General features: G+C 42.2%; 1 protein-coding gene across 5 annotated transcripts in view; it reads left to right on the top strand.

Annotated features, from left to right (window-relative positions):
* NKAIN4 (sodium/potassium transporting ATPase interacting 4) overlaps nt 1-25,930 on the top strand; it is a 105,016-nt gene that overhangs the window by 64,303 nt on the left and 14,783 nt on the right. For all 5 annotated transcript variants that reach the window (XM_063296941.1, XM_063296942.1, XM_063296938.1 and 2 more), the window contains one exon: nt 22,297-22,357. In XM_063296941.1, coding sequence (XP_063153011.1) covers nt 22,297-22,357 — 61 coding nt within the window. The remainder of the gene's footprint in view (nt 1-22,296; nt 22,358-25,930) is intronic.

Consider the following 25,930-nt stretch of genomic DNA (forward strand, 5'->3'; position numbering starts at 1 on the left):
GTAGAATTAATGGAAACAAAAAAGGTTACTGTTCTTATTAATGGGCCTGGGGCATGTACATTTTTATAGCACCCAAGTGCCAGAAATAGTCTTTTCAATCTTCTTTTCTTCCACAGGGAAGCTTTATTACTTATCTGAACTTTTTGTAACACGGCAGGAGGAGATCTGAGATTCCCAAGATGTCCAGTGATGGTTATGCACTATGGGTATTGACTCCTAGTGACCACAAACCTAGATTTTCTCCATGACAATCTGCCCCCAACCTGGTCCTTCAGGTCTCCCAATGGTGCCCCCATCACAACTGTAACTGATGCCATCCACCTGGCTGCTGGTCCTCCTCTTCTTCTCTTTCCTTCCACCGTTCCCACCGTTATGTACTTCTGAAGACAGCTGGGTCTTTGCATAATGTGTCTGAAGTAGGATAACACTTATTAGGGATATGCAAATCAAGTCAGATCCCATTCAAATTGCCTTGGAATCCATTGGAAATAGTTCAGTAGGGATCATCAAATTCATTTGGGAAAATTTGTTCAGTTTGGAGGGACCTGGTATAATTTGATAGTTGGATCTGAGCAAGCCTGTCTACTTCCATGGCCTACCTTGAGCAGATCCCATACTCTTAATCTTTCATATACAGATAGGTCTCGATTAGTGCAGTTGAGTATCCATTAATACAGGTGGTAAGGCATGGTTAACATATTCTAACATATGTCACTATCTTACCTTTACTGTGATCCCCATCTGAGGCATTGCACAAACCTGGAACAGCTTCTGTATTTGCAGGGATAGGCATCTCCTGCAAGGTGGTTTCCAATTTCACATTTTGCAAGCCAGCCTTAGCAGCTGCTCTGGGTTGACTTGACACATCTGTTGTGTCCCAACTCATCTGGAGAGCAGACACACAGAAAGCTGACACCGAAGAATTGGACATTGGGTCTAATTACAACATACCTCCTTGGTCAACTGGCCCTTTCAGAAACGGGGAGAATTTCATCAGGACTGCCATGGAAAGATCTCATCTTCCTCCCCGCAGCCCCTGACCCTGGTTCTCCTTGGGAGCACTTTCTGTTTATTATAGCCCCCTCCCCAAGACATGAAATGCCTCGGTACTTTGTTGATAGCAAAGATGGGAGATTTGCTGCCCCCCCGCACAGCCCTGTCCGTCTCCTCTTATGAGCAAGGAGTTGTAGGAGGGCAGCCGTATTCATCTACAGTAGCCCAAAATCAGAAGGAATCCCCTAGCTCCTTTTCCAATGAACACGCTTGATGAAAAGGCAGAAGCTTTCAGGAGCTGCTGTTCCCCTTCCTCGGATGCATGGTTCATTTTATTAAAAAGCTGATGCCTTTTTATAAAATGTGTTCCTCGGAAAAGGTGCTAGCAGAGGCCTCCTGATTTTTAGCAAGGAAAGCTCCTGTACAATTCATGTATCGGAGCTGCATGAAATGATGAATGAAGCCAAGTCTTTGGGGAGCCAAATTATTCCATCCTTGGCTGGCATCAGACCAGATGAGACCCTTCCCTTCCCTCAGACGTGGGAGAAAGGGAAGCTGCGGGTAGGAGATGAGGAACTGGGTTAATTTTAATCAGGTTCTGCTTCATATCGGCCATCTGGATCTTGCCACTAGCATTGCGCTAAGGGCTAAAGTCAGTCTGGGCTGGCTTCTTAATCTTACTTAAATGCACTTTTTTTTTCTTTGCAATTTTTCCTTCCCACTGTGTCTCCCTGTGATTCCTGATTCTGCTTTCCTAAATACAGGTAGTCCTCGACTTACGACCATTTGTTTAGCAACCATTTGAAGTTATGACAGCGCTGGAAAAAGTGACTTACGACCAGTCCTCGCACTTCTGACCGTCATAGTATCCCTGCAGTCACGTGATCAAAATTCAGGCGCTTGTATCAGCATGTATTTGCGATGGTTGCAGTGTCCTGTGGTCACATGATCTCCATTTGTGACCTTCCTAGCCGGCTTCTGACAAGCAAAGTCCATGGAGGAAGCCAGATTTGCTTAATGACCATATGATTCACTTAATGACTATGGCAAAAAAGGTTGTAAAATTGGGCATGACTCACTTCGCAACCGCCTCACTTGGCGATGGAAGTTCCGGTCCCAACTGTGGTCATAAGTCAAGGACTACCTGTAGTGGACTGATGGCCTTGAGTTTCTATTTGTTTTTTCCTAACATGACAGTCGCTTCTCCCTAAATCAAAACACAGCAAGCAGATGCTCAGGTCTCCCCTACATTCATCTCTTCCTCTTTTAATCTCTTTTTTCCACATTCACAATTTCACATCCAGGCATTTTCTTCCAGAAGTGGTTTGCCATTGTTTTGTCCCATCAGTTTTACAAACTTCTGTGCCTAGCCTTCAGCCCTGGGATTTTGTGAGGCTTTTTTTTTTTTTTTCGTGTCAGAAGTACCTACCAAGGCACTTCTGTATTGAAAGCATTTGCCGGTGACGTCACTGTTGCCTGGGGGATGCCCAAGGGGGCTCCTTTCATGTCCCTGTTATTTTCCCACTGAAGTGGTACCTATTCATGTGCAAGTAGTTGCATTTGCATGCTTTCGAACTGCTAGGTTAGCAGGAGCTGGGACAAGTTGATGGGAGCTCACTCCGTCATGCGGCTTGCACTCTCGGGTTTCGAACTGCCGAGCTGCCGATCTTAATGGTCCTCTGACTCAGTGTCTTAACCACTGAGCCACCGTGGCCCCTCCATGAGGTCTCTCATCCCTTTCCAAATCTAGCTCAATTCTCTTGGTTTGTAATTCATAACACTCCCTGTCATTCAGCCACTGAGTGAACACAGCCATCGTGGCTTGTAAATGGTGGCTGATGGTGCAGCGGGATCTGTAGGGCTGAATTGCAGACTGCAAGGTGTGGCAAGTGGCAAAAGCTAGGATATCAGGACCACCTTTTCCAACATCCATGCTTAGAAATGGTGTCTGGAACGGTCTCACTATTAAGGGAAGTGTTTGCCATGCCCATCTACCTCTTCCCCCCCCCCCCATGTGACAGATTGGAGCCTTGCAGAAAGATGGTTTGTGACAATTTGCAGCAGACGATACAGTAAAAACGGGAACAAGAGCTATTGGCATATGTTACCTTTTTACCCTTAATCACTGCCCTCTAGCAAATACATTTTCAAAGGGAAAGGTTAACAATTGCCATCTGGGTACCACAATTTCATCTTTGCCAGTTGTTCCTGAGATCTTTCTGGCTGTTCTGAAAATCTTGGGGGTGGCTTCTCACTAGATTTTCTCTGAACATTTTTGGGGTTTTTGTGTTACAAGGAATTAAAAGCAGCAAGCAACGCTGGTAGTCCTCCCTTAATGACGATTTAGTTTAGTGACAGTTCAGACTTATGACAGTGCTGAAAAAACTGACTTACAACCAGTGCTCACCCTTAACGACCATTGCAGTGTCTCCACAGTCACATGATCACAATTTGAGTGCTTGGCGCCGGTTCCCATTTATGACCATCACAGCATCCTGTGGTCACATGATCACCATTTTCGATCTTCCCAGCCTGCTTCTGACAAGCAAAATCAATGGGGAACCACGTGATTCGCTTAACAACCATGTGGTGCCCTTAACAGCCATGGTGATTCACTTAATCACCACAAAAAAGGTCATAAAATTGGGTCAGATTTGCTTAAAGACCGCTTCACTTAGCAACTGAAATTCTGGTCTCAGTTGTGGTCATTAAGTAAGGACTACCTGTACTGGTGTGTATAAGACAGCAAAGAAAGGCACTGTGACAGCATATGAATATAGGAAGATCATCTGCCCCCCCATCCTATTCCCAGAGAGATCATCCAGGGTACTGTTGAATTGTTTGAAAACTTTATCTATTGCAAAGAGGCTTCTGGGATGGCTTACAAATTAATACAAATGACTTTTAAACTAAAAATTAGACACAGCATGAGAGGAAAAAAGGAAGAGGATGGAGAAGGAAAAGTCAGCTGTTGATTCTTAATTTTAAGTGTTTCTTTTAAAAACCTCCTGTAAAATAGATGTAATCCTGTAAATGAAACATTGTTAATTTATTTTATTTTATGGGACATATTTATGGCTCCAGTCATGACTGAGCCTGAGCAGGTTACATATCCAACGTCAGCAAATCAGATTAAAATGATAAATGATAGTTACAGATAACAAAATATAGCTTCTACTTATACATTGAGGAACAATAATTGCATTATTCTAACACACTACTACAAGACAGAATGACCCCATCACATATCAGCCCCCCACATACGTCCCCAAGTTGTGATGGCTTTCCTTAATCTCAATAGGATTGGGATTATCTGGAGGGGGACAGCAACTGAGAAGGCACATTGGGAACGGAAATTTATTAAAAAGGAGAGGGGGCCAAGACTTTATGGAATGGGAGGTCTTGCTTGCTATCTCTCATGCCTTAATCACTTTTTGATTGGACTACTGCAACTCATTCTACACGGGGCTGCCCTTGAAGGGAGTTGTAGCTGCTCCGGAATGAGGTGGCTCAGGTAGTTATGGGTGCACCCTGCCATGCATGCAACACTCGTATTTTGCAGTCTGCACAAGTTTCACCCAACTGGCTTTTGGGTGCAATTGAAGGTGCTGGTTGTAACCTTTAAAGTCCTTTATAATAGGTCCTTGTATGTCCTCATAGGTCCTAGTATGACAAGAAGAGGACAATTGCTCTGTCCAATGAAATGTCGGGCAAGATAAAATGGAGCCTGGAAAGAGTTCTTTTGTACCTGAAGATCAGCATGGAGCAAATATGCTTGTCCCCCAGAAATAAAATACCTGTTTTCCTAGGCTACACCTGGCTGTGATGGTGACTAGATTAAAAACCTAAAAGGGGCCCTGCTGTATCAAATCAAAGATTTCTTTAACGCAACGATATATAACTTGGGGCCTCAGGGAAATCTTGGATGGGGTCCCTGAAGTCCCTCCAGACAAGTACTGAGAGGAATTGTGATAGAGGAAATTACATCCATCGGGAGTAATCATGTTCGTGGTATTTAATTGGATTCCTTTTAATTGAATTCGTTCTAAATTCAATCAAACCGCATTTCCTTTTTTCCTCAGCGCTACTCATTTTGTCGTTCTCCCACACCCATTTTCCCCCCTTCCTGTTCCCCGAACAAGTATGCTCTCATCCTCAAGGGTCAGGTGTGCTCAGGGTACATAGTTGCTCATGCTGGATGTGCCCCAATATTGTGCCTCTCTGGTTTTTTAGATGCCTCTTGAAATTCTCCAAGTCCAGCAATAACTTTTTGGCCGCTCTCAACACAGAACCCCTTTTAAACTATTGTGGCTAGTAGTTTTTGACCAACATCTGTCCTCCATTGGTCTTACCTCTCCTCTCCTGGTTAAAATATTGAGCATTATTTGTAGAAGGGGTCCCCTTTCTTTCCTCTGGCTTCTTTCTCCTGCCACCTTCTTTGGAAGACCTCTGTTGAGGACTTTCTGAGAAGCTTGGAGGAGAAAACTGTGTGGTCCCTTCCAACCCTGTGATTCTATGATTCTGAGTTCTTCTCTAAGCTTTTAAGAAACCTGAAATTGACACTTATTGATGGATTGATTATGTGCCATCAAGTTGCTTTTGACTCCGAGTGGCAACATACAAAGATTTTCTCCATGACGATCTGTCCCCAGCTTGGTCCTTCCTTCAGGTCTCCCAATGGTGCCCCCATTGCCACTGCAGCTGAGTCCCTCCACCTTGCTGCTGGTCCTCCTCTTCTTCTCTTTCCTTCCACCTTTCCCAGCATCAGAGCCTTTTCCAGAGAGCTGGGTCTTTGCATAATGTGTCTGAAGTAGGATAACACTTATTAGGGATATGCAAATCAGGTCAGATCCCATTCATATTGCATTGGAATCCATTGGAAATAGTTCAGTAGGGATCATCAAATTCAGCTGGGAAAATTCAGTCAATTTGGAGGGATCTGGTATAATCTGATAGTTGGATCTGAATCCACAGTTCAGTTCAGAAGAACAAGTTGACTTAAAAGTTTGATCCGATTTCCTTGAATCAAACCTCCAAGCTGATGTCTTAACATAATTCTAGCCTTTAGTTGTCTGGATAGGTGAATTCAGCTGCAGTACAAAGTATTTTGTATTTTTTTAGCTTCATATGCACTAAAAAATCTCCTTTATAACTTCATAGAATGACAGTATGAGGAGAATTCTGTGGGCTCAGCTCTATTTCTTCTAGCATTAGCCAGCAAATTCCTGGGAAACCCACAGTCATCACATGAAAGCAATATTTATTTATTTCTTCCGTTTTCTTCTTCCTTTTAAATTAATTTCTTCTTCCTTTTAAACCTTCCTTCCCCCTTCCCCCAAAAGCTGGTCTTCCAAGGCTTAGCAAAGTTCTTCCACAACTTGACTATCTAAAACATTTTGCTCCCTACAATATTAGGGATTGCAGCTGAAACTTTCCCCATGCAAAGCACATGCTCAGATTTGATGGACTGATTAATTGCATTGGTATGCTGCCAAGGACTCTCAGCATTTACAGCAAAAATGCAAAGAGAATGAAAATGTAGAAAATCATTGAAAAAAGAGAAAACAGCCACCAAAATAAGATGATAATTAACATTCTAAGCAATCATCATTTGGTTGATGGAACCATAATAGGCTAACCCAAATAATAATCGGAAATAATGCTGACAATATTTTGAGCAATCTCTTCTCTAATGCTGAAATTTTTTTCTGTTGCTCTGAATGGTGCATTTAATATTATTTAAACACACACACACCCCGTCCTCCTCCTGCCTGCTCCAAACTTTAGAAGTGGATATGAGAAAGAAGAACAAGGGAGTGTCCACAGTGGGAGGAAGGGTCAGAAAAGTCAAGATGGCAGTCACAACTGCACAAAGCTCTCCCTCTTTCAACACATGTAAAAAAGGCATATATCTTTGATTACACCTTCTCACCCATCCCTGGCCACTCATCCCCTGGTGTGTCAGAGACACCTGAGATGTTCATGCTAAAAAATTTGACCTGGGTTATTAGAAATGGGTTTTAAAATTTCCTTCCTTTCCATTTGACATATATCTCAATGCTGACCAATGTTGAGCCCTCTAGGAAACAGCTCAGCCAGGCTTCACCAGTGCCCCCCCTCCTCCTCCTTTCTCCTTTTTCTCTTCTTTAACCTCTCCAGTTTCTGATAAAAATATTTAAACACAAGAACAGAGAGCTTTTAATGTATTTTGACCCTTTTAATGTGGGTCAAAATTCGACCCTATGCTATTTGAGATAGATCACTTATTAAGTCTCAGGATGGCGTGTTTGGAAAGCTGAAGAACAAGGAATGCATGAGGAGGGACGTAATTTATTATATTTTTCCCCCTTTGCAAGTAACTTTAATGTGAGAAGAAGTCTATGCACAGACCTTTACAAAACAGCAGCAGCAACCGCAGAAGCTTTCTATGAAGCTGTTAGGGATTGTGTATAATTCAGAATCTGAATTTACAAGCTGGGACCTTTGAAAGCTGGCATTTGCATTTCCAGGGAGCTACCCAGGTAAACGTCTTCAAGCAGCTTGGTCTGGACAGCCAAGGGTCCATTCAAAGCCTTCTAAGGAATTAGACGTCATGCTTTGCGCCTATGTGTTTTCTCCCCCAAAGGAACTGAAAAGACCCGTCTAGGGTAGCCCATGAGGGCCCTCTTGGACACAGATTAAACAAAAAGCAAAAGACCCCAAAGGAAAATGGGCTGTATTTCACAATGTCATACAGTTAGAAGGTCTCCAAAGGCCATCTAGTCCAACCCTCTTTTTAGTGCAGGATCTGCTAAAGCATTTGGAACAGATGGCTGTCCAGGCTCTATCTATATGAAGGTCTCCAAGGAAGGGGGATGTACCACTTCGTGAGGCAGCCTGTTCCACTGGGAGATGGTTCTTCCCATCCTCGCAGGGCTGGCTTTCCAGTTCCTTCACCATCGTGGTAGCTCTCCTCTGATCACACTCCAGTTGTCCATGTGGGTTTTAGACTGCAGTGTTGAATGCTTCAATTTCACAAGCGGGACATCACTGAGATGCTCAAACCACGAGCGACTCTAACTGATCTGAGAAGCTTTTTGCTTCTTGAAATCCTCTTCTTTGACCAAGGCAAGGAATAATAGCGGCCAAACTAAAACGCTAAACAGCTGAAACTGAATTAGTGGAATACAGGTAGTCCTCGCTTAACAACCACAATTGAGACCAGAATTTCGGTTGCTAAGTGAAGTGGTCATTAAGCAAATCTGACCCGATTTTACCACCTTTTTTGTGGCAGTCATTAAGCAAATCACCTCAAGTGTTAAGCGGACCACGTGATCCTTAAGTGAATCATGTAGTTCCCCATTGATTTTGCTTGCCAGAAGCCGGCCGGGAAGGTAGAAAATGGCGATCATATGACCACGAGATGCTCTAGTGATCATAAATGCAAACTGGTTGCCAAGTGTCCAAACTGTGATCATGTGACTGCGGGGACACTGCGATGGTCATAAGTATGAGGATCCGTCATTAAGTCATTTTTCCAGCATTGTTGTAAGTCTGAACTGTCACTAAACGAATGGTTGTTAAGTGAGGACTACCTGTACAAGTTTATAGGCATACTAACAAGATCTGATGCTAGGAATTCCCTCCCCTGCCAGATTAGCCAAAGTCAGGTATGTGCTGCAACCTTCTGCAAAAGAGCTGTATCATCTGCAACTGGACAGTTTGAATACAGGAAGCTTGTTTGCTGTAGCTTGCCAAATTCTCTTGCTGGTGCTTACTTTCCCTTTTTGCACATTTCTAGAAGATTGCAGAAAAAGAGTGGATCACCTTTCTGATGAGCTGTCCACCCATGCTTGTGGAAAGCCTGCAGCTTGATAGGTCAGAGGTTGCAAGTCACCATTATGGTGGCAACTATTTATTGGAATTTAATAGAAATTTAATGGACTACATCGATCATGAAAAATACATTCTCAATCTATTACATTCTAGCCTGATTCAGCATCTTTTGGATCTCTCTGGAGTCTTGTCTTTTGTGGGTTTTGATGCTTGCTTCCACCTTTCCACTGGTCCTAATTTTCACCCTGATGACTTCCTGCCTTTTCTGACCTGGGTTCATCATTTCTGATGAGCAAAATGTCTTGATGGATGGTGATAGAATATATGGAGCCAATAGATCAAAAGCCCTTCAAGCTCTGTGTTGAGTAACCAAATGAAAAATTCAGCCCACGCTACAGATCCATTGGCGTAGGACAAAGACTTTTCAGGACATCTCAGTGTGGTTGGGTAACATTTTTTTCAGCAACACATTCACACCTACACCTGGATGCAGACACAATATCTCTACAGTATGGTATGTATGCATGTATATATGTGATTGGATGACTCTGTAGAATATCAGTGTGCTCTACAAATCTAACTTGATTGATTGATTATGTGCCATCAAGTTGGTGTCAACTCTTAGTGACCACATAGGTAGATTTTCTCCATAATCTGTCCCTAACCTAGTCCTTCAGGTCTTCTAATGGTGCACCCATCCTACCTTGCTGCTGGTTGTCCTCTTCTTCTCTTTCCTTCCACCTTTACCTGTATTAGAGCCCTCTCCAGAGAGCTTGGTCTCGTAACTAAATCTAACTAGTCTGTCTGAATTAGATGGAATTATAACCTTAGTTTGCCTGGATCTAGGTATTGTCCTTAACGGGAGTAGTTAAAGGCTTAGAAGCTGGATTCATGTCACATGTTAAGTTTGGCTTGTGTTAACCTGAATTAGGTCTTCTTTCTGTGGCTTAGCCAGATGTGCAAACTCAACCCTTTTTGTTAGTTGACAATTGGGTGCATTTTATCAACCTCCCCAAATGGGTTAACTCAGCTAGGCGTCTTGTGTGAACCCAACCGGTGTAAATATAGTTGCCTATATTTACATGCAGCAGATTCTGATTGCTGCTATGAAAGTGACAAAATATTCAATTAATTAGTTAACTTTAGTTTCTATCCTACTCCATTTCTGAATGGCTTACCGTATGCCAACGAAGTAGAAAGAAGGGAGCCCTCGCTGAGAAGGTTTAATCTGGTGGACCCTGCAGATGGTATTCCTCAGCAGGTGTCAGCCCCATAGGTCAGCCCCATGAAACCCAAAGGAAGGGACAGTTTCTGCCATGGCCTTCCATTTCCAGCACTGCTCTTCCATGCGGGAACATAAGGGGATGTTCTAGAAGTTGACCTGAACCTAGGTGGCTGTTATGTCCCGTTATTGTGTGAGATCCTAGACTATTCACTGCACAGCAACTTATGCCCCAAATGAATGTAGAGTTTGACTGGTCTGATCGATCTTTCTTCCAGTGTTCTTCATGTGAAGGAGAAGGCCATGAACCTGTCACATTTGATACTTAATTTTGGTGCTTCCCTCTTTGGAAGCCATTTTACTGTTGAAGACTTTCTAACCTAAGGGTTTTTTTTGTTTGTTTCATCCCTATTGGCTATATGTGATTCATATTTCATGTGAAAGGCAAGGCAAATTCAGCTTTCAGGAGTTCATGACATCCCTAAGGTGTTGGGTTTAATTATTGCCGAGCACAGATCACATGGAAAAGCAGGGTGTGTTCAGATGATGTGCTTTTTCTTGAATCCCTCTGCTCTGGAAACTTCCCTTTTCCAGATGGGTGGAGAAGCTGATGTAACCTCTTTGAAAGTGAGCAATTGCATGAACAGTTTCTGGGTGAATATACAGAACTTCATTCTTGGTTAAAGTTGTGGTAGGCGTAACAAGAGTGAACATTTTAAGGGCTGAACCCAGAGCAGAGTCTTTGGCAGCACAAGGCTGACCCCAGCGTTCATCTGGAACATCAGAACTTGCGGGTGCATCCTAAATAATGATCAGAAGCATTCGGAAGAATTGGGGAGGGGGCTTCTGACCCACGGTGCAAATCCAAGTGCAAGAGAAATTCAGGTGATCACATAAAACAAATGGAAGACAAGCAGTGGTAGCCTAATCACCGATTTCACTTACTTTTTCCCCTGCTGTCCTAAACAGATGGCATGGGGATCAGCAGGCCTGGATTAAGGCCAACTGATGCCCTAAGCCCAGCCCAACGGAAGCAAAACTCTCATGCCGTGAGATGGAAACAAATGTGATACTTTACAACACCTTCAGACCAACCTTTTAAACCTTACTCCCTCACCAGGCCACAGAAAACCTTTTCCTTTTAACAAGGCAAATTAAAGTTTAACATGGCAGATCAGGACAATTACAAAAAAATTGACTAAAGTCAAATATGGCGGTGAAAGAGCTCAGGGCATGATAGCTAGAAGAAAAAGCTGTGGTGCCCCTCTTCCCTTGGTGCCCTAAGCACGGGCTTATTTTGCTAAAGGGTTAATCCAGGTCTGTGGGTTATCAACAAAACAGCCATGGGTACAAAGTCTGCCAGTTTCCCAAATGGAATCCACGCCCCCCCCCCCAGTTAATCCATTCATAATTTTAAATTCACTGATATCTTGCAAGATTTTAGCATTCCCAGGTGGGATCTCTTTTGACGTCTAGCAAAGATGACCAAGGTTCTGCAGGATTGGGCAATCCAGTGAAAGCTCAAGCGTTGAATGTTCCCAAGACCAGTTTTCAACCCTGCTGATGCGCACACACGAGCACGTGTGCGCGCGCGCACACACACACACACACACACACACACAGCTTGGCAAAATGTTGCACCGGGCACAGCAATAGATCTCTATTTTCCAGACACTCAGCTCCTTATTCAGGAACTTACAGCAGCAGAAGCTTCACAGGCCCAACATCGCTAGGTAAGTCTTCGTTGCCACCAAGAATATCCGGAAGATCTGCCTACTGCAGAATATTCCATTCAACCCTTACACATATGTCTTTTCTAGGGTTTAAATCTGAGATCTTTTTATTTATGCCATTGAGAACTACCACTTCTATCTGGCCTCAGAATTGTTGGTTGCTACCATTTCCAGCTTCAGCCCTTACACCTATCAAGAACACTCTACCCATCAAGGTTCAGGAGGTTTAAGGATCCTTGGTCTCAGAAAACACTTTGTAATAGTAAGAGCAGTTTGATTGACCCGGAAATAGTGGGGTTCCCTTTTCAGGATGGGTTCAAGAAGAGGCTGGATGGTCATTGTCTGGGATGCTTTGGTTGAGATTCCTGCACAGTGCAGAAGGTTAGACTAGATGGCCTTGGTGGCCTCTTCCAACTCTAGGGTTCTCTGATTCTATATTCAGCATGGACTTGTGCATCTGGGACCATGGTCCCATGCAGCTGAAGATGCAAAAGCTATTTTCTGGTTTTCCCCTTATGGACACTTGCATAAAATAGGGAAAAAAATGAACTTATGATCTATGGTTTTGACACTTAGATATGATAGATTATAGAAAGAAGAGACTTATGATGTACGTAACTTTAGAGAAAGAGGCAAATTTACACTTGTACTTATAACTGCTGTAAAGAAGATTGGAAGCCACTTTTTAAATATCCTTTCTTTTCTATTTTTCTTCTACCTTTTTTTTACTTTTTGCACTTTAGCTTTCTCTTATTTCTTCCTTTTTCCTTTTTCTTTCTTATTCTATTTTAGTTTGTATTAATTTTTACTCTTGTTTTTAAAACTTTCAGTACTGTAAAATAAATATTTTAAAAAAGCTATTTTCTGGTTTTGTTGGACTGTCAGGTGCAGCAGTTATGGGCCCTTGGATGTATTCAGTTGAACATAATTAGAGTCCATGAAGAGTTGTTGTGATGGGATGTCTAACAGATCCTGGGAAAGTGGGGAAGAAAACAGAATCAAAAGTGGCATTTTAGCCCAGGGAAGGGGAGAAGCATACGAGAGAGACTCATAGCAACTCTACCTTAATTATGCTTGGTATAAGTTGAGTGGCAGAATTGTTGTGATGGGCTTTCGAGATTCTGTCACGTTACCCTAGTAGCAACAAAGATGTTTTTGAGGAATCTGAGTGAGTCTTGTTTTATGAGTTTACTAACCTCATAGGACATGTAAAAATTGGGAGCCGGGTTGTAGTGTTGAGGGCAACCCCATTAGGCATCATTTCATCTTCCCTCCCTGCAAATGTCACAAGAGTTAGGATTATTTTATTTATTTATTTGTTTTTCAAATTTCTGTCACCGCCCGTCTCTCCCGAAAAGGGGACTCTTTTATTATATCTGAATAGGGCTTTCGTGTAGCATCCTGTTGTATGTAGGAGAGCTTGGGATAGTATAGGCTATAAATAATCTAAAATGAATTAATAAAGGGAAGGATCCAGTTGCTTGCTACCTTCCCAAGGACAACGGAAGTTATAACTTTCAGGAGCCAGGGTTCATATTTCGGGGCACTGATGAATTTTTAATCCTATGTCCATTGCTTAATATATTTAGCTATCAGGTTTCGCAAAGGTCAACCAATGGGCAAACTTCGCAAGGTATTTGTTAATAAAAAAAGGATAAACGGATTTCTCTTTAGCCCTTAGGAAATACAAAGATCCTTTCTGTAGCCAATTTTCATCTCAAGTTGCTGTTTAAAGGTCAAATCTCTACTGCACAAGGAATTGGGGAGCTGAACACAATACGACATCGCAGGCTATCCGCATAGAAAGGTGTACACGTGGGTGCGTGTATCTTCCCTGAAAACTCACAAAGCCTTAGTTTATCCATCAGCAGGAGAGATTGTTTTAAAGTAGCAATTAGGGTTACAAGTTCTAGGAGACTGAATAAATGCACGTCGGGCTTTGCTATTTCAATTCATTATTACTTTTCCTGGCCCTAGAAATGAGTTGGGCTAAGAAGTAAACAAAACAGTAATGCATACCATTTTTCAGCACCTTGTCCTGTTTTTTTTTGACACATTCCTCTCTCAGAAGAAAAACAGTTGTCTACCACCAGTTCAAAGGACTTGCCTGCGTTGGGTGGCAAAGTGTGGGTGGCATTAGGAACAGCTGGGGTTTGAATGTGATCTTTTCTTTAGGATGTTTATCTGACCGTTCCTTGTGGAGTCCTTGGTGCTCTCTGAGCTTGGTTGTTTGCTTGCAGCTGTTTCATTACCTGAATAAGTAACATCATCAGTGCGCTTGAGTGTAGACTAGTGAGTGTGGGGTTTACTCCCCATTTATACTACCAACAGGGAGCACACCCCACACCCTTCTAGCACTGATGATGTTGCCTAGTTGGGTAATGAAATGTCTACAAGCCAACAGCCAAGCTCAGAGAGCACCAAGGACTCCACATTTCAACACTGAGCTGCAGATACTCTCTTCTGTTGTGACTGTTTCTTTTTCCTTGTATTCTGCCATAGAGATTCTCAGGATTGAGGTTATTTTTATTTATTTTAAAAAAAACTTGTGCTAAAATTGCCCAGTATTGTGTGGTTGTGTGCTGTTAACAGGGCAGAGTTATTAGAGCTTTTCCAAGCTTTGCACTAACCATCTAGAGACTCCTGGATTCTTCCCACCGGCAATTAAAGAGATGAACTTCGTTGGCTGTTCCATGTATTTATTTAGCAATATCCAGAGCTCAGGAATGTAGGCATGCAGCTCTCTACAAGGAACAGAGCAAGAAGAGATAATCTCTGACCAATTAGTGAGCAAGTTGATCACACCAGAGAGCCAAGTTCAGATTTAGCAGATGTATAGGATCAAATGGCCCCTTGTGTCACTGGGTCCCCTGCTCAGTTGATAGCTGCATCTTACACCTTCTTGACATTTTAAATAATGACTGTGTAATGCCAAGCTCAAGGCAACCATTTCCTCTCCATCTGAGATTTTTTTTAAAAAATTGTAGATAATGACATTTAATAAATAAAAGAAATAAATAATAATGCTTTGGGGAACTGAATGCTTCGAATCTGTGAAAAAGCTGTGTTCACATAACACACTAAGCCCCTCATTAGCCAAGCACACTGGTGTCTAGCATGTTGCGTGTTCCCTGTGGGTACAGTTGCCTTATGGTTCAGGATGTTTTATGAAAACATCCAATAAACTGGATTTTTGGACCACGCTTCATCATGATAGGTGAACACAGACACTGTTAAAAGAGGCAAGTAAAATTTCCATTGGAAATTTTTTGTTGAATGGATGGCAATGTCACTGATACAATAGGGGTTGATATTTCTGCACCAGCTGTTCCCCTTTATCATTTATGATTCCCTTCTGCTGCCACATGCTTCTAAATAGTTCTTAATTGCTTGAAATCTCAAGGTGAGCAGGTGTCCTCTAGATCTGCAGGTCTTTTCCCTGGGAATGGGGAAACAGCCAGCTAAATCTAGGCCTGTTGATCAGCAACTAGGCTTCCTCACCTTTCTTTTCTGCATAGCTTAATAATAGGGTTAAACTTTTGGCCCCCTAAGCACGTAGGGGAAATTACATATAAGTGCCACAATAGAAAGCCAAACTGGCCCATTGTCAATATAACTAAATGTTTATTAAATAAAGGATAGAAATAAGATGTTAAGAAAGCAGGGGACACAGAGTTATAGAAATTAATCAGATCTAATACTAAAAATGATCTTTCTAGATCAGTCTTACTTTACACAGCCAGTTTATTGTTCAGTTTATCTGGATATCCTTATCACCCACTCAAGTGGGTTAAGTGCGGTGGTTGAGCAAATTCAGGGAGGACAGATCTGCAGGTAGCTGGAGCTCTCCATCTGCTGCTTAAAAGTCTGCAGAATCTTCTCCCATAGCTGGTGGATCTTGCTTCAATTCTGGTCAAGGAGAGACTCTCTCGCCTACTGTGAGTAATAGCACAGGTAGGACTGTTCAACCAAGAGGCAGCTGAGTGGAGCAGGACTTGGAGAAAGTCCAAGTAGCAGGCAACAGGTCTTGGGTTCAGTACCATGGAGAGCAGTCCTACCACCAAACAATAGACAAGTTCCTCCCTCACAATCCTGGAAGCACTGATTGGCATTTATAGCTCAATTTGGTTAAATCACGTTTTGTCAACCCCACCAGGTAGACCAGACCAGGAAATAAACTCCACAGGAAGGCTAAAACTACTTTTCTTGAGATTGGCTATAATAGCAGAATCATGAAAATCTGATTATGCTACTCCTCCTCCTTATACTCCCGTGCTGGCTGGGGAATTCTGGGAGTTGAAGTCCACGTATCTTAAAGTTACTAAGGTTGAGAAACACTGCTGCAGAGAATTACAGAGGTCTCTGTCTAAGAGACGGCTTTATACATGGACTTCACCAGATGGACAACACCGAAATCAGATTGACTACATCCTTCGACCGACACAAAGCTCTGGCGTGGGCTGGTCCATGAAGTCACGAAGAGTCGGAAGCGCCTAAACGAATAAACAACAAACATCCTTTGCAGCCAAAGGTGGCGGACATCTATACAGTTGGTAAAAACAAGACCTGGAGCTGACTGTAGTTCAGATCATGAACTTCTTATTGCACAATTTAGGATCAGACTAAAGAGCTTAGGGAAGACCCACAGATCAGCTAGATATGAGCTCACTAATATTCCTAAGGAATATGCAGTGGAGGTGAAGAATCGATTTAAGGGACTGGACTTAGTAGATAGGGTCCCGGAAGAACTATGGACAGAAGTTGGCAGCATTGTTCAGGAGGCACCAACAAAATACATCCCAAAGAAAGAGAAAAATGAGAAGGCAAAGTGACTGTCTGCTGAGACACTAGAAGTAGCCCAAGAAAGAAGGAAAGCAAAAGCAAAAGGCAACAGCGATAGGGGGAGATATGCCCAATTAAATGCAAAATTCCAGAGGTTAGCCAGAAGAGACAAGGAATTATTTTTAAACAAGCAATGCGTGGAAGTGGAAGAAGACAGTAGAATAGGAAGGACAAGAGACCTCTTCCAGAAAATTAGAAACATTGGAGGTAAATTCCAGGCAAAAATGGGTATGATCAAAAACAAAGATGGCAAGGACCTAACAGAAGCAGAAGAGATCAAGAAAAGGTGGCAAGAATATACAGAAGACCTGTATAGGAAGGATAACAATATCGGGGATAGCTTTGACGGTGTGGTCGGTGAGCTAGAGCCAGACATCCTGAAGAGTGAGGTTGAATGGGCCTTAAGAAGCATTGCTAATAACAAGGCAACAGGAGATGACGGCATCCCAGCTGAACTGTTCAAAATCTTGCAAGATGATGCTGTCAAGGTGATGCATGCCATATGACATCAAATTTGGAAAACACAAGAATGGCCATCAGACTGGAAAAAATCAACTTATATCCGCATACCAAAAAAGGGGAACACTAAAGAATGTTCAAACTAGTGGCACTCATTTCACATGCCAGTAAGGTAATGCTCAAGATCCTGCAAGGTAGACTTCAGCAATTCATGGAGTGAGAATTGCCAGATGTACAAGCTGGGTTTAGAAAAGGCAGAGGAACTAGGGACCAAATTGCCAATATCCGCTGGATAATGGAAAAAGCCAGGGAGTTTCAGAAAAACATCTATTTCTGTTTTATTGACTATTCTAAAGCCTTTGACTGTGTGGACCATAACAAATTGTGGCAAGTTCTTAGTGGTATGGGGATACCAAGTCATCTTGTATGCCTCCTGAAGAATCTGTATAACGACCAAGTAGCAACAGTAAGAACAGACCACGGAACAACGGACTGGTTTAAGATTGGGAAAGGAGTACGGCAGGGCTGTATACTCTCACCCTACCTATTCAACTTGTATGCAGAACACATCATGCGACAAGCTGGGCTTGAGGAATCCAAGGCTGGAGTTAAAATTGCTGGAAGAAACATTAACTATCTCAGATATGCAGATGATACCACTTTGATGGCTGAAAGCGAAGAGGAACTGAGGAGCCTTATGATGAAGGTGAAAGAAGAAAGTGCAAAAGCTGGTTTGCAGCTAAACCTCAAAAAAACCAAGATTATGGCAACCAGCTTGATTGATAACTGGCAAATAGAGGGAGAAAATGTAGAAGCAGTGAAAGACTTTGTATTTCTAGGTGTGAAGATTACTGCAGATGCTGACTGCAGTCAGGAAATCAGAAGACGCTTAATCCTTGGGAGAAGAGCAATGACAAATCTCAATAAAATAGTTAAGAGCAGAGACATCACACTGACAACAAAGGCCCGCATAGTTAAAGCGATGGTGTTCCCCGTAGTAACACATGGCTGCGAGAGCTGGACCATAAGGAAGGCTGAGCGAAGGAAGATCGATGCTTTTGAACTGTGGTGTTGGAGGAAAATCCTGAGAGTGCCTTGGACTGCAAGAAGATCCAACCAGTCCATCCTCCAGGATATAAAGCCAGACTGCTCACTTGAGGGAATGATATTAAAGGCAAAACTGAAATACTTTGGCCACATAATGAGAAGACAGGACACCCTGGAGAAGATGCTGATGCTCGGGAGAGTGGAGGGCAAAAGGAAGAGGGGCCGACCAAGGGCAAGGTGGATGGATGATATTCTAGAGGTGACGGACTCGTCCCTGGGGGAGCTGGGGGTGTTGACGACCGACAGGAAGCTCTGGCGTGGGCTGGTCCATGAAGTCACGAAGAGTCGGAAACGACTAGACAAATAAACAACAACTCTCTGAGTTGCTTCCAGATGTTATGTCCTTGCTCTGGACTTAACAAAATGTTTCAGCCCCTTTTGCCTGTGTATCTCCATCATGGTCATCTTCCTGACTCTATACAGGTTCCTTAGCAGCTACCTATAACAACAAATTACTAGTTTTTTTTAGCAAGGTTCTTTGAGAAGAATGGGATGGGGTTACAAGAATCCTGACAACTGAACTACTGTATTTCCCATCTAAAACAATCTATCACAAAATTCATTAGGGCAAAATCTTCTTTATGTTCTTTCTGACTGTCTTCCTGTGAGACAGTGAATAGAGGATTTCTTCACGGATAACAAATGGGTTTGCAGTTGGTGGTTTGCACAACTGTCTCCCGAATCTTTCTCAGTCCAGGAAACAACAATTCCGGGCTGCTCATTCTGGAAGTCCTCTCTCTTAGCTTTCATAGTTAGTTGTCAAAGTCCAATTCCATTTTTCCTTTTTTTCTGTAGGTGCTAATGTATCTTGTATGGGGAGTGGTGAGAATAAAAGAGGCAGAATGTTCCTCAGGACCTTCTTGTCTACAAAGGAAATCTGAAGGAGTGTTGATTATAAGCCATAAAGTTGGTGTTGATGCTTAGGAACTACACAAATAGATTTTTCCCCAGGATGGCCTGTCTCCAACCAGATCTTCCAATGGTGCACCTATCACCGCTGTAACTGAATCCATCAACCCTGCTTCTGGTCATTGTCTTCTTCTCTTTCCTCGATTTGTGGATTTGTGCAATGATCCATTGGTTTGTTTTCTTGGCTGTCCACAGCATTCTCAGGAGTCTTCTGCATCACCCAAGTTCAAAAGCATCAATACTCTTCCTATTCTGCTTCTTCAGAGTCCAGCCTTTGCTTCCATAGAGTGCTCAAGAGAAGACCATTGCCTGCTTTGTAGGTGGAGACTGATCTTTATAGGCTTATAGCCTGTCACAGCAGCTGAATATATTTCCCAAGGCCTTCATAGCTGCTCTAACAAGTACCAGGCTGTGGTGTATCTTTTGTCTGGTTGTGCCTTTATTGTTGAGCATTCACCCTAAAAGACAGAAGCTGTCTGCCACTTCAATACCTTCATTGTCAATTCTAAGGCTGGTTGCTATTCCTGTTGTCATTAGTTTGGACTTCTTTATATTTAATCTTAGGCCTATTTTTTCACTGTGCTCCTTGACTTCCATTATTAGAGCTTGAAGATCCTGTGCATTTTCAGCTGCCAGAGGTACAGTTAAAAGGCAACTAAATCTTTTGGGATCTGAATGTGGAATCCAAGCAGAGGCCTTCATCTGAGAAGGATTGAAGAGTACTTCTGATGCCCTGCAGAATCAATGTAAACAAGCAGCCTCAATTTCTGGTGTTTTTTTCTCCTAGTTGTTCGGGCTTTAGAATTTGTTTGTTTATTTATTAATCACATTTCTATGGCCACCCATCTCCACAAGGCAACTCTGGGCGGCTTACAACAATTGAATAAAACAGCCAGTAGGTAAAAAACAACCATTATAAAAGGATAAAAAGTAATTATTAAAATAAGAATACTATCATAATTTTTTTTTAAATATACCAATAACGTCAGGAGATAACCAAAGCAATCCATGTGCAGGCTTTTCACAGCCCGTTATCCTGGTCTCTGGAATGCTGTGCATTGCTGACACAAGGAGAATCTCATTCCCAATATTTGTGGCACCAACCTTTCAGTGGGTGGCCAATTTTTAAGGCTACCGTTATCCCTTATTATTTGTTTCCATGGTGCACTCAATCCACTTTAATTAGGAAGTAGAAGCTTCACAATTACTCACACCACAGGAAGACAGTATGATGTATGAGGAAACTCTAGAAAATGGAGTCATTCATTTTTAATAAAAGAGAAATATCCATCACTTCGACAGGGAAAAGACAAGGTAATAAGGATTGCAAGGGGGTATAATGGAATGCACTGGGGTTCTTCATGGAAGGAAGTTGAGTTTAAACTGTTTTGCAAAAAAAAGAAAAGGAAGCTGTTGCACCGAGGGTGAGTTTTCTAGCTTTGGATTAAGAGTTGCAAACATCAGGGGTAACAACATACTTCCTGGTGGACACTTGGAAGCGGTGAGGAAATCATTATTCTTGGAAAACATGAGGTGTGCTTTGATAGGAGGCATAATTTGAATGAGATCACAAGACTTGCTATGGGACCAGGATGGGAACCCACTTCAGAAACTTGTATACTGCCTGATGCTGTACAATGGAGAAAAAGCAAGATATAAATGCATTAACTGAGTGATCCTAACATTAGGCTGGAACAGTCCATACTTAGAGTACTTTGATGGTCCTGTTGGTGGACCATAACAAGGAAATAGGAAGGAGCAACTTTTGCTGATCAATGAATAATTCAGAATTGTCACTTGATTTACAAATGACCATGTTCAAATTATCATACTTTGAACACATGCAAAAAAACACGAACTCCCTTGAGAAGTCTATAATATTGAGAAAGATGGAAGGAAAGAGAAGAAGAGAATGACTCATAGTGAGGTGGATGGAGTCAGTTACAGCTATGATGGGTGCACCATTGGGAGATCTGAAGGGTCAGGTTGGGGAGAGAACTTCCTGGAGAAGGTCTAACTATGAGGTTGCTAAGAGTCGGTGCTGATTTGATGGCACAGAATCAATCAATTGGTTGCTGCCCTTTATATTTTGTCAGTGGTTCAAGAAAAGTAAAGTTCTCCTGTTGCGTGGAGTGGTAGGCAATAAATTTAGCAATGTAGCCAGCTGAAATTTAATCAGGTCTGGAAGTGTGGTCAAGAATGTGGACAAAAAAGTTTAAGGTCCAGCTGATCCTCATCTGCATTTGTCCTTCTTCTTTCTGGAGTTTCCACGTCAAGGAGTTACATCTTTAGAAAGAGCTCCCTCCACCCATAGTCAGAAGGAGAGGGAAAGGGAAAATACAATGTTAGAGTTTAACTCTCCAAAGATGGCATTTTCTCAAGGGCTTTGGAAGAGGGAAGCTCACTTATCTTACATAGCATGTAATCATAGGCAATGTAGGATTGTGCCTTACATAAATAATATTAATACATTTAGATAAAATATTTGTATATCATTCCTCAATCTCTTACAGACCTCAAAAACTCCCTTAAGCAATCAGCAGAAGATTAAAATACAGTAGAAATAAGATTATGCTTCTGAGCATTGACATTAAGCATATTGATGGTAGATTCTTCTGTTCTCATATCTACTGTATTATTTATTTGGATTTTGTTTATTTCTTGTAAAACAAGAAAAATGGAAAGTATTACTACTACTATTATTTTATTACCACTACTATTATTATTATTTGTCAGCAACCATCCATATACACACATCATGCGATTCCCTTTCAGGGTAAGTAATGCTGTACAAAATGCTGAAAGAAATAAGTAAGTAACTTGTGCTTGTGACATCCTGGCCATTATGTGTCCAAGCTGCCCACTAGTGTCATTAGACTTAGCAAGAAATACTCCATATGGCATAAGGATGACTAAAGTTGGTAACCTAATGTGATGGTATATGGGAATGACCTTGGGAGACAGGAGGAAGACCCACAGCCTAGGCTGCAGATCTTCTTCCTCTCTCCCAAGGTCAGTCCCACATACCATTGCATCTAGGCTACATCTTTTCTACATTACTAAGAAGCATCATGTAAATGTACTCAAATAAGAAGAAACAGTTCTAAACGAACAAGTCTGGAAGAAAATCTTAGGTGTCTAGTTTGTATTTTAAAATCACAAATGGTGGTTGTTTGGAAGCGAGGCTCATGGTTCCTTATTCTGTTTGTTTTCCAGCTGGTGGGATTTGTGTATGCCTGTTACGTTGTCAGTGTTTTTACAGAAGAAGAAGACAGCTGTAAGTATTTGCCAGCACAGATTGCAGTCAGTGTCTATTGATTAAATGGCCTTCCTTTGAATGTTTAGTTGACTGTAGCTGAAGATGTTGGTACATGGGAAGAGATACTGTTACATCATCACCTATGCGGAACAAATTGGTTCAATTGACATTTTAACGCAATGTTACAGTTTCAGGTTTTAAAAAATGAACTGAAACAAAATCATTATGCCTTTTATAATAAAGTTGTTCTCCAGGAAAAATGTTTACAAAAATGCATCCATTGGTGGAATAATCTACAAAATACACTGTACCCAGGAAAATTATTTGCAGAAAATGCGACTGTTCAGCAAAATGGCCTTTAGATGTCTGAATGTAGGTGGGTCATCCTTTAAGTCTTCAGGACACTTTATCGTATACTGTGGTTTGGTAACCAATGTGAAAAAAATGGAAGAGCAGAAGAGGAAATGAGGGTGAAGGTCAAGCTCTTTCTTCCTTCTTTGTCACAAAAACTCTTCAGAGAACTCCCTGATACTACTCAGACATTCCAGTGACTGCAGCACACATTCATAGTCAAGGTTGGATTTAACCTGCCTGAAATACAGCCTGTTGCTCCTTCCTTCCTTCCTTCCTTCCTTCCTTCCTTCCTTCCTTCCTTCCTTCCTTCCTTCCTTCCTTCCTTCCTTCCTTCCTAGAGGAATTGTAGGAGGCTGAATATCGAGGAAGCAGGCATTCGTGGCCAAGTAGAGCAATCCTGTGATGCATTCAAGAACAATCTGGTGTCAGAATACATCAGGAAAACAATTTTCAATAGTAGTAAGCAAGGAGGTATATAATGTAAAGATCACAGGAACTGATAGTACCGCTCTGTGTTACATTGGTCATGCCATGCCTGGGATACTGTGCCTGGTTCTGGTCCGTCCGACAGGAGAAGGGCACTGAGGAATTAGAAAGAGTGCAAAGAAGAACCAGGAAGACGGTGAGGGGTGTGTTTAGCGTGAAGAACAGAAAGCTAAGGGGAGACAGAATAGCAGCTTTCCATCCAACGAAGGGCTGTCACAGGGAAGAGGGTGGATTTATTTTCCATAGTGTCCAAGAGTAGGACAAGAACCAGTGGGTGGAAGCTTTACAGAGGGAGATCCAAACTTGAAGTAAGAAGGAATGACCTGACCATGAGAGGTTTAACATGTGGAACAGCCTGCCTCCCTCCACCACTAAGCGTTTTCAAACAAAGATGGGACAGCCATTTCTGAGATGGTCTGAGAAATTCCTACCAGCCAACTTGGAATCCTGATTTCCCCATCTGAGATTGCAGTTGCTCTCTGAGCTTGGAAGGGGAAAAGAATCTGTGTTCCCTGGGACAATTTCCCAGGGACCATGGGATTGCTACCTAAAGTATACTGGCTGGCTCAGGAGGTGGTGGTAGTGGCACTGGATCCCCAGTCTTCCACTAAACAGTGCATTAATTTCAATCGCTCTGTGGGCATTATTTTTTTTTCCCCAGTGGATTAGAGAACAAACATTATAAAACTGGGATTAGGGCTCGTGATGTCAATTACTTTTCAGAAGTGTCTAAAAGATGTCTTCTTGACCATGGTTTTATTGATCCAAATTGCATCAGAGCTGACCTTTAGATTTACAGGGCTTTCAATTAATAGCTTGCATTGTTTTCACCATCTTTTCCTGAGCCAAGATAGATAACAGTAACCAGAAGCTTTGAAAACAAATTGCATTGCATTTCATGTTCCTAAAACGATTTACAGCCAATTGGAGAGAGGTTCGTTTTCAAAAGGAGATGTCTCAACTTCTGAGACATTAGTGTCTGGACCTGCAGAGGCAAATGTTAATTTTGCAAATATTTTATGAGCTAGTTTCCTTCACTTCCAGTATTTTGTGCCTGGAGACATTGTTCTCCAGTATGACCTCTTCTGCGGTCTCTTTTTTCTCCTTTTCACCTTTTGCTTCAATCACTTTAATTTTGAATATATCCAAGAGCAGGCCTTTGAGTGTACCATGCATCTGTTTTGCCTTCCCAACTTCTTTTTCTTTCTGTTCCTGAAATCTGAAGTTATGCCCCTTGGAATCCAGCAGTAGAAATTGACTGCCACTAGTTTGTAACAGTAGAGAATAATTATAACTCAGAGTTCACCTGTTGGGTTCTTGGCATTCTCTGAACCTTGGTTGTTTCCTTGCAGATGTTTCCTTACCAGCTATGTAACCTCATCAGTGCAAGGGATTTGCTGGCTATAGAGTCTTGAGTGGAATTATGGTGTCTTCCTTGACAGTTCCTTAATGATTAGTGTATTTTTTCTTCTCTGATGGTTTATCTGTTGTTGCTTCCTGCTTATCTGGGTGTTGACTGCGAAAGAGGATGTGCTGTACAGATAGTCCTTGCTTAACAACCATTCATTTAGTGATGACTCAGACTTATGACGGCGTTGAAAAAACCCAACTTATGACTGGTCCTCACGCTAACGACCATCGCAGCATCCCCACAGTCATGTGATCACGATTCAGGTGCTTGGCAACCAGTTCACATTTACAACCATTGCAGCGTCCCACAGTCATGGGATCGCCATTTTTTACCTTCCCAGCCGGCTTCCAGCAAGCAAAATCAATGGGGAACCACTTGATTTGTTTAATGACCATGTGGTTTGCTTAAAAACCATGTAGTTCACTTAACAGTCACATGATTCACTTAATGACTGTGTTGATTCACTTAATGATGCCACAAAATGGTCATAAAATTGGGTCAGATTCACTTAATGACTGCATCACTTAGTGACCAAAATTCCAGTCCCAGTTGTGGTTGTTAAGTGAGAACTACCTGTATTTCTTTCCTTCCTTGACTTCTGGTCATGTCTTTTAAATGGCATGTCGATAGCATTTATCTCTATGTGTCTGTAGAGGTCTGATTTGACTTGGCCTAAAATGTCAACTGTTTGCCAGTTGAAATTGTGGTTGACTTTGTCTGTGTGTTGAGGGCATCAGATCCTACCATTCCTTAATCTCTCCACACATAGACAAATTCAACCACAATTTCAACTGGCAAACAGTTGACATTTTAGGCTGGGGAATTCCTGAAAGCTTAGAAAAAGAAAAGAGAGGAAGGTACAATGAAAATCTCTAAACCATATATATCTTTTTGAATGTATCCTTGTTAACATTTAGAAAGGATCCTAAATGGGAGGAGATTTACCCAGCACCATATCCAGCCGGCAGGCATTGGTTGTCCTCCTCCAAACCAACCGAAGGAGACAGGAGGCAAAGCAGCTTTTCTCTTTCTCCCATTCTCATCGCTTCATCTGCATCAGCTGCTGTCTTGTTCACCTGTTTGTTTAATGCGCATGGCAGCATTTTAGAAGGACAATGATGTGGGGCAGGCAGCAGAATGGGAAAGAGAGGAAGGCGTTGGGGCTGCAGAGGGAAAATGGGCCCTTCTCGGGAGGAAACTCAGTAAGTTCATACAAAAAGCTATGTTGTGGCGGTGACTGATCAAGAAATCCATAGCTAATTTCAAGCCTCTTCCTTCACCCTCTTCTTCCAAGATGCCAAGTCCCCAATGCCAACCTCAATAATTAATACCTAGAAACT

Source organism: Candoia aspera, chromosome 3, assembly GCF_035149785.1.
Source record: "Candoia aspera isolate rCanAsp1 chromosome 3, rCanAsp1.hap2, whole genome shotgun sequence".
NCBI classification, from domain to species: domain Eukaryota; kingdom Metazoa; phylum Chordata; class Lepidosauria; order Squamata; family Boidae; genus Candoia; species Candoia aspera.